Genomic DNA, 14,751 nt, shown 5'->3' on the forward strand with positions numbered 1-14,751 from the left:
TCTGCTAGGCTACCCCAGACGTGTCTTCGACACGTCTGGGCACGAGACCACAAATACTAAGTACTAATGAGTATTGAAATTGAGACTTTGAAAGTGCTTTTAACTGATGAATTCGGAGATACCAAACTCCCGAGAAAAGCACACACCATCATAGAATCTGCCAAAGTGCCTGGGCATTCCATTATGCTTGCCCTGCTCCTGAAGTTCTCTAATCCGTGCTCTACAAAATGTGTATACGAAAGTCGAATCAATTACCGAATAACCTCTCGGGACGAGGATCAATAAGAACGAAGGAATGGTAATCTGCAATGCGTCACGATGATGGTGGTCCAACCCATGTCGAATCCAAATACAATGCTCAAACGAGTCCGAAAATAGAGTCCTAGTCCGCATCGCATCATACCAGTCGAGAACGACGCGCCTAGCTCGGGGGCAAGAACACCCAACCAAGCTCGCGCACCTCATCACCAGAGTCACCGAAGAAGCGATCAGTCTCATATAGCCAGTACGTCGAGCCGACGATGACGTCGCGCAAGCCCTGGATGTACCGCCGCACGTCCGCGCTGGAATCTGAGAGAAAGCGCTCGTTCTCGAGGAACGTAGCGACGGTCTCCTTCACGAGCGTGCCAGCGGCCTGCATCGCGCCCTGAAGGGGAAGACGCCGCTCGGCCATGAGCACGACAATGAGATTGTGCGTGTCGCCCGACGCGTGTTTCCGCGCATACGCCGCGATGTCCTGCGGGTCCCATGTTAGCGCAGGTGAATGGGCGGCGTGAGGGATGCAGACGCATACGTATGACCATGCGACGATATTACACGCATTCGAACGCAGTTGCCCCAGGACCGGCATCTTGAACACAGCGTCGGAGATGCGGAGGTCTTCCGCGTACTCGGTGAGGTCAAAGAGCATCTTCACGCCTGACGAATCTTGTCGAAGCGAGATATACGACTCGAGGTCTGGGACGACCGCGTTCGCGTTGTCTCGCGCGACGAGAACGGCAGCGGCGCGGTAGGCGGCGAGGTGGCGCTGGAAGCGTGCTTGCCAGTACGGGGGCAGCGAGCGCGACAGACGCAGCCAGACACTGCGTGCGCGAGCGGCGTGCGGCGCACGACATCAACTGATATGAGCGGAAGGGAAGGAACGAAGACGCACTGGTCAAAAGCTGCCGGGGTCGAGACGGGCGATCTGTCACCCCAGTGGAAGAGGACGACGAGGAACTGGGTGATGAGAAGAAGCTGTGCGACGTCGCAGGTGGGATAGCATAGGGAGGCGAGGAGGCCAAGCTGGAGGCCGGGGAGTGCGCGACGCTCGTCCTCGTCGAGGAAGTTGCAGTCGAGGGCCCACTTGCGGGAGGCGGCGGAGACAGAGCGGCACTGGCGGTGAGTTCGCAGCTCGAAAGACTTGCAGAAAGAGACGAGATGGGGGAGCTGGAGGTTGGACGTGGGCATGGAACGAGCGACGGGTGGGGGTGAGAAGGAGAGAGACTTGGGCAGGGGCCGCTATTGTCGAGCGGAGGCAGAGTGACAGATGGATCACGAACCGCATCTCGCCCCCATTTTTATCCAGGCGGCAACAAAAGGCGACGTTGTGCCTCGCCCTCTCCTCCTGCACACCTTTTGTCTTCTCCGCCTTTCGCATCCACCCGTCTCACGCTCGCATCGCCGCAGTCGACCGTCGCTCCCACACAACCTCTCCTCGAGACTCTCCACCACTCACCTCTGCCCGGAACGACCCCAATATGCTGTAATTTCATTGTGGTAATGCCGCCCGCACAGTGTGGACTCCGCTCCGGCGCAAGCGAGCTGACGTTGTTCATGCACCCAGAGCGCCCATAAACGCATATTCAGCGACTTTACGGCAGCCAGTCCCCGCAGAATTGCAATAGAGCGCGTCTTTGCAGAAGGCCTCCGCGGCAGCCAGCCAATCAGCGTCCGACTCTCCGCCCTTTTCGCAACATACGAGGCTAAATGAGGTCTGCAGGGGCGGACAACTCACCAAGGACGAACTGTGCGAGGGATACATGGAAGATCGATGGAACATAAAGCGAGAGGTCGGGAAAGTGTACACGACAGCTTGTGTATTCATACTCTAGTCGTTTGGTTGCAGATCAATGTCTCACTTTCTGGATATATCGATTTCAAGTTTCACATCGTCGGGAAGGCTGAAAGACTACTCTCCAATTTAGAGAAATCCAATGTTGACCACAGAAACACGGGATCTCCCCCACGAAGAAGGTTTTCATTCTCCAAAGTCTACAACACACCATCTATATATTTATGTACTTTTCAATGGCTCGTGCCGAGGCGCAGCAGGTGCGGCGGACTTCCCATCCCCCGCGCTGGCATCGAATAATTTGCGCACCTGTCCTGTGATCCGCGGCACTCCGATCCCAACACCGACCACGATGGCCAGATCTACTGCCACCAGACTCGCTGCCGCACTCATATATCGCGGCGCGAACACCTTCCACACCATCAGATGCCTTCGGAGCCAGGCCGAGCTCACCGCACTCCCGAACAGAAGTGTGCTATGGTACAGCATCATCCCGAGCCCAGCGCGCACCGCACCACCGCCGACGCCTACACCCGCCGTAGGTTGCGGGAGCGGCGCGACGTTCCACAGCGCCAGCAGCGGTGCGGCAAACGCCATGAGGAACTGTGGCCCAAACGCATTGAGCACGACCAACGCGGGGGAGAACGGATAGGTGAGCGAAGACGTGAGCACGAATGCGGACTTCCATTGGATGGAGGGAATCGTTGACTGGTGGCCCGTCCCGTGGAAGGCATGCAAAGCGAGCAGTGCTACGGGGACTATCTCCGCAAAGGTTACCGTGGTCCCGCGTTTTGTATCCGCATCTAGTGCGGACGACGGCGTTGACGATGCGAAGGCTGCTTCCAACGCTCTAACGTCGCGTACGCTGTCAGTGACTTCTACATGTGCAAGCATGGCAATCATCGCTAGTCCCAAAACAACTTGACCGGTAAGTTGGGTTGCGGGGTAGAGGAAGCCCAAGACCAGGCACCACAGAATGAGATACGACGACCCAAATGCGTTGGCGAAACCCAGAATCGTCACCTGCGTTTTCGGTTTGCCGTCGGAGTCGACATTCGCAGGGGCATCCTTGGTCTCGTCATTCTTGGCGGAAGAACTAATCGCTAGACAAAGCGGAACTTGCCACCAGACCGCCACACCGAACAGAATGACGCTACCCATCGCACACCGCGCAAGTAGAGTGCGTCCCGGGCGCAGGATCCATTCGTAGCCGGGACCAAACACTTCTGAGGTCTCTAGATGTTCTAGAATCCAGAACGCGCAGCCCTGCAATAACACTGCGGGAAGTAGCCATGGAAGCATGATCGCCGCAAGGCCGTTGTCCGACTTTGATATCCGCAAAATACGCCGGACCGCATAGGGCAGTACAAGCGCAGAGGGTACCGCACAGATTAGCATGGGGAGCGGGGGAGCGGGCAGTGACGCGGACGCGAAGAACGTCGCATGGCAATACGGGTGTTGCTCTTCACGGCAGACGGTACTTATGGCCATAAGACGTACGCATGCGGCAAAGAGCGCAGAGAACCCGAGGATGCGCCAGCGCAGGCGCGCTGTTGGCGCTGCGAATCCCGCAAGCGCACCAGGCACTGCAGACGAGAGCAGGAGGAACGTGACGACATGGTCCTCCCAAATCGTGAATGAGTTGCTCGCAAATGCCAGTGTGTGCAAGAGTAGAGGCAGTGAGAACGAGCTGGGGCGGAAGAAAAACGACGCGGGTCGTGCAGTAGCAATGACTGCGAGAGAAGAGACGAGCGGCGCGCCAAAGAGCACGCAGTCGAGCGCGTCGACACCCTTTAGGTGCGATCGGAGTGGAAAGTACAGTGTGAACCCTGCCACGGAGCCGACGGCCATTCCCCACATGCAAGTCCATCGCATCGTCCCCGCCCAGTCAATCCAATCGTCGTGGAGTTCTCCAAACTTGATGAACAGGACATATCCTGCCATAGCCCCAACACCCAACAACGTGAGCCCTAGACCGATCAGCGTGACATTGAATTGCGCCCATAGCGAACGGCAGGCGGAGAGTGCAATCCGTGTGTAGCCCTCGATTGCGAGCCACCGCGCCTCGCTGGTTGAAGCCGCTTGGACAGCCGCCCATTGTGCCTGCATCTCGTCCCACGCACTGTCGAGTTCGCCCCCAGACGCGCTTGAGCGGTACGTATCCAGATACAACCTGACCTGCTGCGCGTTCAATTCCAGCGCTTTCCCTAGCGTCTCTGCGCGCGTATCGTGACTGAACAGCTCGGGGATAACCATCCCGAGGTTGTTATATGGTATGGGAATTCCGAGAAGGAGCGCCAGTGAGGGAACGAGGTCAATCTGCTGTACAGAACGATGCGGCACGCTGGCATCGGGGAATATGCGAGTGTGACGGAATGCAGGAGGGATGGCCGCAATGCCACGTGTGAGCGGCTTTTTGCTGTAAATCCAGAGCCCCGAGGATGTCTCCAGCACTCCATCTCCGCCGTGGTCCCCTCGTCTATCCATCCCATGGTCCCCGAGCACAACTAGTAACGTATCATCTTGAAGGAAAGAGACCACTTGCCTGAGTACGTCGTCCATCTGCGTAAGTTTCGCCCGCATTGTTGGATGGTCTGGACCTATGCGGTGTCCGACATGGTCGACGCCCAGGAAGTGTCCTATAATGACGTCCCACGGAGCCGAATCGTTCGAGAGCAGTGGGAAAAGATGGCGAATGACGCCCTCGTCGACGGTATGCAGGTCCTCTACGTTGAACGAGTCGTAAGGGAAACATAAGCCTGGCGCGAACATGTCCGCCGTGAACACGGTAGTCCACGTGTCATCACCCATGAATGCGACCTAGTGCTGCGCTGTAGTCGAACGTACAGGTATACAAAACAACGGATGGACGCACTTTCTTGCCTGCGTCGCGCAGCTGGCTCAGCAGCGAGTCCTCGACAATGGACGCGCCCCCGAAGTTTGAACCCATGTCCACGAAAGTAGGCAGGGAGCCCGTGGTCAGGCCTTTGATGCGCTGCAGTGTAGTTGTAGGCGGGTCCGAGAAGGCATCGAAGATGAGTGAGTGCTCAGGTAACGACGCCGTTAGCTCTTGCGGGAAGGTAAGGACGTTGTGGTGGTGTGGTGACGGCGGATGCGGTGGATCTGGCGTAAGGAAATCAAACCGTAACGAATCAATTATGAGCACGACCGCTCGCTTGTAAGTAGGCTGAAGTGTGCACTCTCCATCTGGGCACGAAGATATTTCCGAAAGCGAGAGACGAGTAAGGAGAAAACCTCTGGTGTAAAGGTAGATGGCGGTGAGGTGGACGAAAAATACCCAGGCAAGTAGGGCAGTTCCTTTCGACGACATGACTAAAATAATGAAAGCTTCATAGAACACAAATGTTCTACCAGAGGCGCGAGCAAAAACGTAGAGTCCAGACCAGAAGGGAGTGCAGCAGTAAGGTAGGGAAGAGGTAAAATACAGATTTTTGGATCTACCTTTTGTAGTTGAATGTAAAGTAAGTTATACCTTATCCTGGGGTATACAGCTTTTTAAAGCTTTTAAATGCTGGCTACTTATTCAAGATCTATTGTAGTAGTACGTCACTACAACTTCGATGTTCTCGAGAGTTGGTACGAACTGCGAAGTGTAGAATGTTCGTGCATAGTCTGAGTACAAAATTATTGTTGCTGTTATCATACATTCACATAATTTACCCGGAAACCAAGACTACATTTATACAAAATCCATGGGACCAGTGGAGACCGCTCACTGAGACCATGCACTTGAATCTACCTGCAGATTCAACACGAGATCCGAGGTGTTAGGCCACTCCCCATTTGTGGCAAATGGTGCGTATCCGCGCGGAGGAAGCGATGCTGGAAGAGTGTTAACATATTGCCGACCGCAGTGCTTGCAGATGAACTCCTCGAGCATCTTCCCGTAACGATCTTAAAGTTCACAAACGAATAGTACGGGTAAATACCATTATTAGGAAGAAACACAAGGAACTCACGCGCAAGGGGAACTCGTTCCCCGACCTGAGACAAGACCGTTCTGTAGTTAGTGTCAGTATACTCTGTGGATCCAACAGCGAGAAATCGGTGATGCACCGTATGAAGTCAATCTCTACGAGAAGAGTTGTCCCAATCTCCCGTTCTCCAGACTCAAAAGCAGCCTGCAGAAAACGAACCAAGACCCGTCCGGCCATGAACCAAGATAGCTGATGCCATAGTCAGTGAATGAACAAGTAACGAAATATAGTCCATACAATCGAAAATTGGCTTAGCAGTGCCAGGTCATAGCTTGTGGCATAGACATCATATACGAGATTCAAGATTGCACGCGATGAGTTCAGAATTTTCAAAGCGGAATCGCAAACCGGTGACCAGACGTGAGCATGAGGCTCATGTAAGATTATGAATGCCCTTCAAATGCATCCGACATTAGCACAAACCAAGCGACAACGCTGGCCTAAACACCCACAACCAAGGGGCCGTGCAGGCGGAAAATAGATACGAGTCAACCAGGCCGTTCTCTACCGGATTGCGGAGATGCGCAGGAAATGAATCCTTGAACTTTCCGATCAGGGTTGTCAGTTCCTGGAAGGCTGGTGACGTGCGCATGTCCTTCGGCTTGAATGTATCTGATTCATTGTACGTGGCCATTGACGGATCCCCCGCATATAATTTGGCTCGAAAGCGCGCATTGAACGACTTCACTCGCGAGAGCAGCATGCACGCCTTGACATACATCACGAACGAATCTGCTTGTTCCGGTGGGTGGACAACGAGGACATCTGGCGCGTGCGACCACTGGCGCTCGGAGGGCGGGGCGTGGATCTATGGTCATCGTTCAGCCTGCGCCTGCCGCGCTATGTGAATATGAGACACTCGCTTCATCGTTGAACTTTTGTCCGCGTACAGGCAGTAGCTGGGTGACATCTTGGTCATCGATCATCAGAGCCCACCCGTGTCCGCAACCCATGCTGCGTTCCAAGGAGTATGCTGCAGATAGGATTCAGTACTTGAGTCTGGGTGTAATCAATGGTGTTTCGAACCTATCCAAAATGCATTCCTTCGTGTCTCATCTTCTGTGGGTGTGCGAGGTGGTGGAATGATCGAAGGCGGTCGGAACGACTCAGAAATAGTGTGAAACGACGCGCCCACGTTGAGACCCAGCGGTATGCAGGTACGCAATGCGCGGGATATGCACATATACGCCTCGGCCCACTTTGCCGACGCCCAGTTCCATGAAACGAGTAGAATCTCAGCTACAATGGGAAGTGTATGAGAAGTGATGCGATAGAGCATAAGATGCATGTACTACCTTGGAGCATCTGAAACAATTCCTCTCCCATTTCCGATGCTGCGTCTATTGCACGACGGGCATAGCCAGCGTGTATTTCTGCGAAAGATAAGGGTCTCTGCTCGTGCACTCTGTGTTTATTGTCAAACGGATCATCTCAAATATCGTTCTTTTAGCTACAATATCTGCTGGTAGACATGTTTCTCACCAATGGGGATAGGAGACGTGGTCACGTTCGGGACTGGAGCCACCACAGCCGTATATAAGCTTCCAATGGCGCACATAGCATGTAGCAGGGGCGTAAGAGGAAATTTAGGATGTGTCGGTGGGAGAGACAGAGAGGCCATAAAACTGGGGCGATGGAACAATCGGTTTGCATCGGCATTGAAGGAAAAATATGCATCGACCCTGCACAGCATGTCGGCCCGATGATATTAACATAGAGGCAATTATTGCTCACAAATGTCGTAAAAGCTCTGGATGAGGGAGACTTTTAGGCCATGCTAGGGCAATGACTTGTCCTAGTGGATCCGGACTTTGCAAAGGGACAATCTTTTCGCCCATGGTGTTGTCTGTAAGGGTCAAGTTGATCGAGAAGGGGTCGGGGTTGATTGCCGATGTTTCGATAAGCATTGCAGCGTCGGCGAGACTGTCAAGTGCCGTTGAACGCGACAATGAGTCAAAATTTAACAAAATCGGGTCTACGACGCTGTCTGGGGGGCGCTCCACTTGAGCAAAGCCGTTGACAGAGATAGGCAAGCCATGATTGCTGGTTGAAGGAGAGGGGCTTGCAGCTACGTACTGCGTCGTCATAGCCTCTGGTGTGGGCCGAGACGACGGAGTTGTTGACAAACTACCCTGGGTCGATAAGAGAGCTTCAAGTTCGTCTGCAACGGTATGAGCGACATACAAAGCCTCGATATAAAATACAAGTTACTGATTCTGTTCTCGAGCTTCTCAAAGCGGCTCTTAGGCGGGTCACGCTGTTCGACACCGCTGAGATCAGGCACTGGGTAGCGACATTCTCGGAGGTCAGCGAGGAAATCGTACCGTAACCGGGGGGTCACTGACAGATGTCAAATGTACAATCAGGCTGCAGAGGAATCTTCGAGCCCGCCGGTGCGTGAGCCACCGCGTACGCATGAGAGCGTACACACGTTGAGCAAGGTCTCTTGGCGTCGCTATTAAGGTAGAGCGGTAATGTCAAAGTTGTGTTCCATCAGTGCAGCTCGGGCTTCGGGGAGAAGGCTGCCCGAGTACTGACCATTTCTGGTTGGACAAGGATCACCGAGGGTGAGCGAAGACCACTATAAATAAAGTTCAAGCTGGCAGACTCCTCACCAATTTCCTCTTCCGACACTGGTGGCAGGCCTGATGAACGCGAGATGGGTGCGCTGTCGAAGCGACTTTCGAGGAAAACATACCTGGTTTCTCCGCAGGGATTGTGCGCTGTTTGCTTGACTATTTCCGTGAACATGGGTGAAAGACGATGAGACAACCTTCGGCATTGCGGGTAGCAGATTCAGTGTAACTTTTATGATCTCGTGTTGATGAGGGCGAGGACGGAATCTCGACGCCGAGTGGTAGCCGAAGCGACCCCGAAAACGCCCCTTTGTAGTTTGGCGCGCAGCGTCTAGCAGCGCCAAACACCGTGGGTTCAACTCGAGACGGCCGTTGCTTTCAACTTTTCAGCAGTCTCTTCGTTTCAGTCATACCCTTTCGCCTTTGTTATTCGTTTCATTTCTAATCGACTATGCCAAGAAAACAGCCTGGGACATCTACTGTGACTGCTGCCTCACAGCAGGAGGTAGTTTCTGAGGGCATCGAGAACTTCGAGCTTCCTCGCAGTCTCGTTACGAAACTCGCCCGTTCCGGAATGTCGGAAGGCACCAAGATGCAGAAAGATGTTGTTCTTTCGTACTCAAAGGCATCCACCGTCTTCATCAATTATTTAGGTGCACACAACTCCGCTCATAGAATCATAGTTCGTGCTCTCAGCCCATTCACTTACCACACAGCTGCTACTGCACAGGAAGTTTCTAGCTCGAAACAGCACAAGAGCATATCTGCATCGGACGTACTCAAAGCTCTAGAAATGGTGGAATTGGGTGACATGCTACCCATGCTTCAACGGGAATTACAGAGTGAGATCCACTCTGCTTGTCGGTCACAATTATTCATTCACGTTCAGTTTACCGTGAAATTCAAAAGGCAGATAAGAGCCGCAAAAGTGGAGGGTCCAAAGGCAAGACACGGGAGTCGCAGCAAGACACTGTATCTACGTCTGTGTCTGCTTCGTCGTCAGCACCTGCTAGGTCAAATTCGAAGGGCAAGGAGAAGGAACACAAAGGTCCAACAGCTACAGTTCTCTCAGCGTCTCCGGCAGCGCAGGATTCAGAACCAGAGCTTGAGGGTGAGGAAGAGGAAGGAATAGGCGAAGATTTGGAGCAAGAGATAGATGGTGACGAGGAGATGGGAGAAGACGAAGAGGATGTGGATGAAGAAGAGGATATGCAAGATGAAGCTATTGAAGAGTCGGAAGAACCCATAGCAATTGAGGACGAAGAGTTATTGCAGGATGAAGGGGGTCTGGGTGATCCAGAAGACGAATGAGTAAGTTCCGGGTCCAGAACCATGAGGTGCGGCGTTCAATTGTTTTTATCAGCAATCTAGTGGACTACAAATGTCTTATATTGCATCGCTGATTTCATTCTGCGTCTCTTCCGGGATGGCAGATATCATACTCCAATGAATCAATCCCGTTAAGCCGCAAACGGCACATGTGTCAAATACCTCCACGAATTTCATATTTTCTCAGTTTTCTGGCTCTACGCAAACGCACGGCAGGACTGCTTGACTACTGTTCCGACGGATTCGAAGGAATTTCAAGCCTCCGGCGACGGCGCGCTGCTGTTCTGATCGGGATCAATTATTGTTGTGCCACACAGTTGGACTAATCAGCTAGTGTGATCTAATTTCCCAGCCTATGCAGATAGTGAGTTTTCTTGACGTGCAATTTGAGAAAACTTACGTATCTGACTTGCTTTTGGTCACCAATGTTTTTATCTTATTTTGCAGCTAGAAGACCACTCCTGCTTATACTGAGACGTTTCCTGCTTACCGCCCGACCCAATAGTGTGTTGAGTACGATTGTCTGAGCCAAATAACGGCAGCTGGTTCGCCGAGATAGCTTCCGCGCACCTTCGAATGTACGTACATCGAAGTCTTTCTGTTGCGAGCTCCGTAGCACGTAGCAATACAGAGCCGGGCACGGGACGCCTTTGAAGAACACACTACGATGAAGTGTACCTGCGCACTCCTATGCCGCCAGATTTGGATCCAGTCCTTCCCCGATGTATCAAGGTGGATTGGTTGGCTCAATGTTTAAACAGGCTTTCCGGCTTTTTGTGACAATCTTGTCTTGCGATTACCTTTTCACTATTGCTCGGTGTCAGTCGACGAGGTCTCGCCATTTCTAACAATGGACTACGCCCGAATTATCTGCCCCTCTCTCGGTATCTGTTATCGGATCCCATGCGAAAGACATGTGACATTGAGTATAGCAATTTCTAACTTTCGAGTCTTGGAAAATACACGCACTCAGCAGAGTACCGTGCATGCTATACAGCATCCGTGCATTAACCCGTGAGTAGTATCTCACTGCTCCGCTTGGTCTCTGTATCATTTGTATTCCATAGAATACGCAGTTCTCGGTAGACGTGGATGTGATCATCCCGTTATTCTCATGCGTGTGTGAGCACTCACACAACGCCGTGAGACCCCTAAAGGTGAGTGGAGAATGACGAAGAAGAATGACAGGTTATATTGGTGTATATATGCTTTCCCACCGGTTATCTGATATGATCACTCTTCTTGATCCACACAGATTTCCACTAGTGGTAAGTCTGGCGACAATGTCGACTGCGTAAAAGTCGCAATGGCTGTTTCAATTGGAGTGACAGCGTTCCCATGTAAGATGACAGTGGCGTCAACAATCTCAGAGCCAAGATAGTGGACACGGGTCCGTAGTCGGGACCTTGTCCAGCTTCCGCAAGGAGACAGCTGCAGTCGAGGGCACGACAGGAATCTTCTGCGCCATGAAATATCGGACGACACGCCCGCGTTCGTAGCATCTCCCGACTTGGACTTATCAGGGAATTCGCCCGAAGCCTGGGAGGAAACTTGGCGGCTTGGATTTCTATAAGACCACGACGTGGTTTCTTGCGCTTCTCTCTTTCTATCCCATCAATTTCCCTGACTTTACAGCCGGCTTCAGTAAGGCGTTTTCATCTGTACCTGTAGCCCACAGCTGCTGAATTCCCAATCCCAGACAGCCAGCAAGTTTGTTTTTGCAACCAGTGGTCACTTATTCGTGTTTCGTGGTTGTGTAAGTTACCATTTACCTATACTGGAGTGGTTGTTGAGTGTCTCTGATTCAGAGATATACGCTTGATTCTAAGACCGCTCCGCAACAGAAGCCCTAACAGTGTCTCGGGTGCGTATCTGTTTTCATCTTTGATGAACTGTACTAAATGTCCATCTTGATGTTCCATAAGACAGAATGATAGCGTGCCTTCAACAGGCGGTGATAGACGGATCGTTGCGAACGCTTGCCCCAAACTTGCCCAAGGAGAAGCGCGCACGTTCCAGCTTTACGCTCACAGAAGATGCGCCTTACTGGATGGACCCGATGTCACCGGAGGCTGGGCAGCGCGCCCTGCGCTTGGGTCGTGCTAGGAATGCTAATCAGCCTGTCAACCGACTGCCCACTGAGATCTTGATGGAGGTCTTCTATATTGTCAAGTCCATTAGCCGAGGCGTGGCTTGCCCCGAGCTTATGCACGTTTGTGGGTACTGGCGAGACGTGGCCCTCTCCGCGCCGTTATTGTGGTCGGCGGTGTCTGCTGGACAAGGGTCATCTGCCCTTGATGCGTATTTGCGGCGCTCTGAAGGCGTTCCGTTCGACATCACTTATCGCAAATACGTGTTCGACGTCCGACCCTTCCTGGACGTCATTATGCCTCATGTCCGCCGCATCCGGACGTTGAAATTTCCGGCGCTTTCTGAGCAAGCAGCGGAGACATTACTTACCAAGCTTAGATGTTCGACGCCAGCGCCTGGTTTAGAAGACCTTACAGTTCACGTCACTATCCGCAGCTCCACGCCACAGATACCAACTCTTTGGCTCGATGGAGCAACACTTCCCTCCCTCAGTCGACTCTCCTTGAAAGGGATACTTCTCCGTGCCGCGCCAGTGGCATTTCGGGACCTTGTTCATCTCGATCTCTGCAACGCTTTCTCAACTCGCCCCGACGTCGCTCGTATAATTCTAGAGACATTAGGAAATTGTCATCGTCTACAGTCTCTGAGCATCACTGAGCAAGGCTTCGCTCGCTCTCAAACACACAGGGCAATGGCTGACAAGTCACTCATGGTCTCGCTGCCCTCCTTGGAAGAGTTCAAGCTGGTGGCCAGCGCGGCTGTCATCTCTGATATCTTCACCCATTTGTCACTCCCCGCGAGGACCTACCTCGACGTCGGCTGCTCCTTCGATCCCGACCATATCACCATCAGTCCTCTCGCTGGCATATTCCCCAAGGCCCTAGGTAGCTTGACGAATCTTCTAGAAGCCCGGTCGCTCTACTTGTTTGTCTCCGCAAATATCTTTCGCGTGCGAGCATTCGATGCCGTGGGCCCAGTATCAAAGAAGATACTACAGTTGGAGTTGAATTGTGACCAGCCCGTCGACATGACCCTTCTCCTTCCGGACGCTTTGCGCGATTTGACCGATACTTTCGCCTCCGCGCCGATAGCTGAGCTGGAACTCCACGGGAACCTGGCGTTGATTGCCGAGGACCAATGGCGGCTCGCCCTGGCCCGCCTTCCTTCTTTGGAATGCCTAAGCGTCGGATCACGAGGCCAAGTCAAGAACATACTGGAGAGTCTCCATTACTCATGCGCTAACGCAGCAGACGAATTTCTGTGTCCTCTACTCAGCAAACTCCATCTTGGTGGAGCGAAGTTGGACGAAAGCGCCTCTAATTTACTGGCCGAGATTGTTGACCACCGGGGGTTGAAACATTGAAATATGACTCATGCATTCGGACGCAGGAGCCCACGCGACCGCGTGCTTGGCTGTAAATCACTGTCGTCGAAGGCTCCGAGGATCTCGGTTTGCACGAGGGGTATCGCGGGAGCAGGACGTTATAGAAGCAGTGTACGTAGGCTGACCGAGTTTCGTTATATATGGAAGATGTATATTTCTGACTGCATGTTACGGTAAATATCTTTTCCCTATAAGCTGTCATAGATTGGTTCTATTCTTCCTGGATGAATATATGATCATTGTTCCTCACTCTCAATGGTCAATGCGGATTCCTTCACGTTCAGGATTCATTCACTTATTGCTTGTTGCAATACTTTGATCAGTAGTGGCGATCTCTACGAATATTTTCTTTAAATGCGTCTGCTACGTCGAATAATTCATCGCCTTACAGCTTCTGTACCATGTACGCAGTCACGGTCCATAACGGACATTCGCCAAAATCTCTCATTCTCTGAAACGAGTATAGAGTGACAGCACGTTCCTACTGTTCGTTCGTAATCTCCCCATCAAATACGTCGCGCAGCTTCAATAGAGTGGTCGTAAACACGTTGCCTGGTGACTAATTCGCTACTTTCTAGACCGGTACTATTACGTCTACAGGGGGCTAGCATCGCGATCGATAGGATGTGTACGGCCCGTCCTAATTTCTCATCGAAGGGAGTGATTAGTCCTACGTGGAGGAGTCTCCAGCTTGTGCAAAGACAGCGAGATACAGCGAAGCCAGATCCAGCGTGAAACCTATTCTGGGAGCGGCGAGGCCATTGGATCAAACATTCAGCATGCGATGTACGAGAATAAATATGAACCCGTGAAAATAATCTATATAAACACCGCACCTACTGTCGATATAGGGCCAGGCCCTCGCGGACAATAAAGGGATTTAAAAAAAACTCCTCGTGACATACTTGCAACTAGTAGATGCACTATGTGAGATTCCACTTGGGTGTCACCACAGTAATGAGCGGACGAAGTATCTCTGTCACAAAATTGCAACTGTAATGCGCGGATCGTCGACTGCGCTAACGTTCGAGATGAATGGCAACACTCGAGTGGTATTCGTACGCTTGTGGCAGTATAAGTTCGAGAGTGTTTTGGCACCAAAGATCACATACGATACGTTGGCATGCAATTTATATTCCCGGTGCTGCTCGATATCATCACCATGATAATTCGTTTTATACAAATGTCTGCCGTTCGATGATTCGCTGAAGATGGCGGTAAGCAAATGGGGAGCAAGCTAAAAGCGAATTTAAGGGAATCTATGACGTGGAACTTGGGGGAAAGTGATATTCCTGCGAAATGAGGTGAGCAGTCCCACTG

At 52.2% G+C, this 14,751-nt stretch overlaps 4 protein-coding genes across 4 annotated transcripts; 2 read left to right on the forward strand and 2 right to left on the reverse strand.

The window, feature by feature from the left end:
* Window positions 1–421: 421 nt before the first annotated feature.
* FIBRA_00867 (uncharacterized protein) lies at window positions 422–5,384 on the reverse strand (the record flags this gene model as incomplete). Its single annotated transcript, XM_012322753.1, has 4 exons — window positions 422–1,082; window positions 1,154–1,500; window positions 2,363–4,873; window positions 4,929–5,384. The coding sequence occupies 4 exons, from the start codon at window positions 5,382–5,384 to the stop codon at window positions 422–424; spliced, it is 3,975 nt and encodes a 1,324-aa protein (XP_012178143.1).
* A 402-nt stretch (window positions 5,385–5,786) lies between these two features.
* Window positions 5,787–8,802, reverse strand: FIBRA_00868 (uncharacterized protein; the record flags this gene model as incomplete). Its single annotated transcript, XM_012322754.1, has 14 exons — window positions 5,787–5,968; window positions 6,034–6,074; window positions 6,131–6,240; window positions 6,289–6,445; window positions 6,504–6,859; window positions 6,942–7,024; window positions 7,078–7,290; window positions 7,347–7,456; window positions 7,506–7,733; window positions 7,786–8,212; window positions 8,263–8,334; window positions 8,397–8,418; window positions 8,483–8,506; window positions 8,590–8,802. 14 exons carry the CDS (start codon window positions 8,800–8,802, stop codon window positions 5,787–5,789), a joined length of 2,238 nt encoding a protein of 745 aa, XP_012178144.1.
* Window positions 8,803–9,078: 276 nt separating this feature from the next.
* FIBRA_00869 (uncharacterized protein) lies at window positions 9,079–9,938 on the forward strand (the record flags this gene model as incomplete). Its single annotated transcript, XM_012322755.1, has 2 exons — window positions 9,079–9,469; window positions 9,517–9,938. 2 exons carry the CDS (start codon window positions 9,079–9,081, stop codon window positions 9,936–9,938), a joined length of 813 nt encoding a protein of 270 aa, XP_012178145.1.
* A 1,948-nt stretch (window positions 9,939–11,886) lies between these two features.
* Window positions 11,887–13,410, forward strand: FIBRA_00870 (uncharacterized protein; the record flags this gene model as incomplete). Its single annotated transcript, XM_012322756.1, has 1 exon — window positions 11,887–13,410. One exon carries the CDS (start codon window positions 11,887–11,889, stop codon window positions 13,408–13,410), a length of 1,524 nt encoding a protein of 507 aa, XP_012178146.1.
* Between the last annotated feature and the right edge of the window lie 1,341 nt (window positions 13,411–14,751).

The sequence above is a fragment of the Fibroporia radiculosa genome (genome assembly GCF_000313525.1).
Source record: "Fibroporia radiculosa TFFH 294 genomic supercontigs, scaffold397, whole genome shotgun sequence".
Classification (NCBI taxonomy): Eukaryota; Fungi; Basidiomycota; class Agaricomycetes; order Polyporales; family Fibroporiaceae; genus Fibroporia; species Fibroporia radiculosa.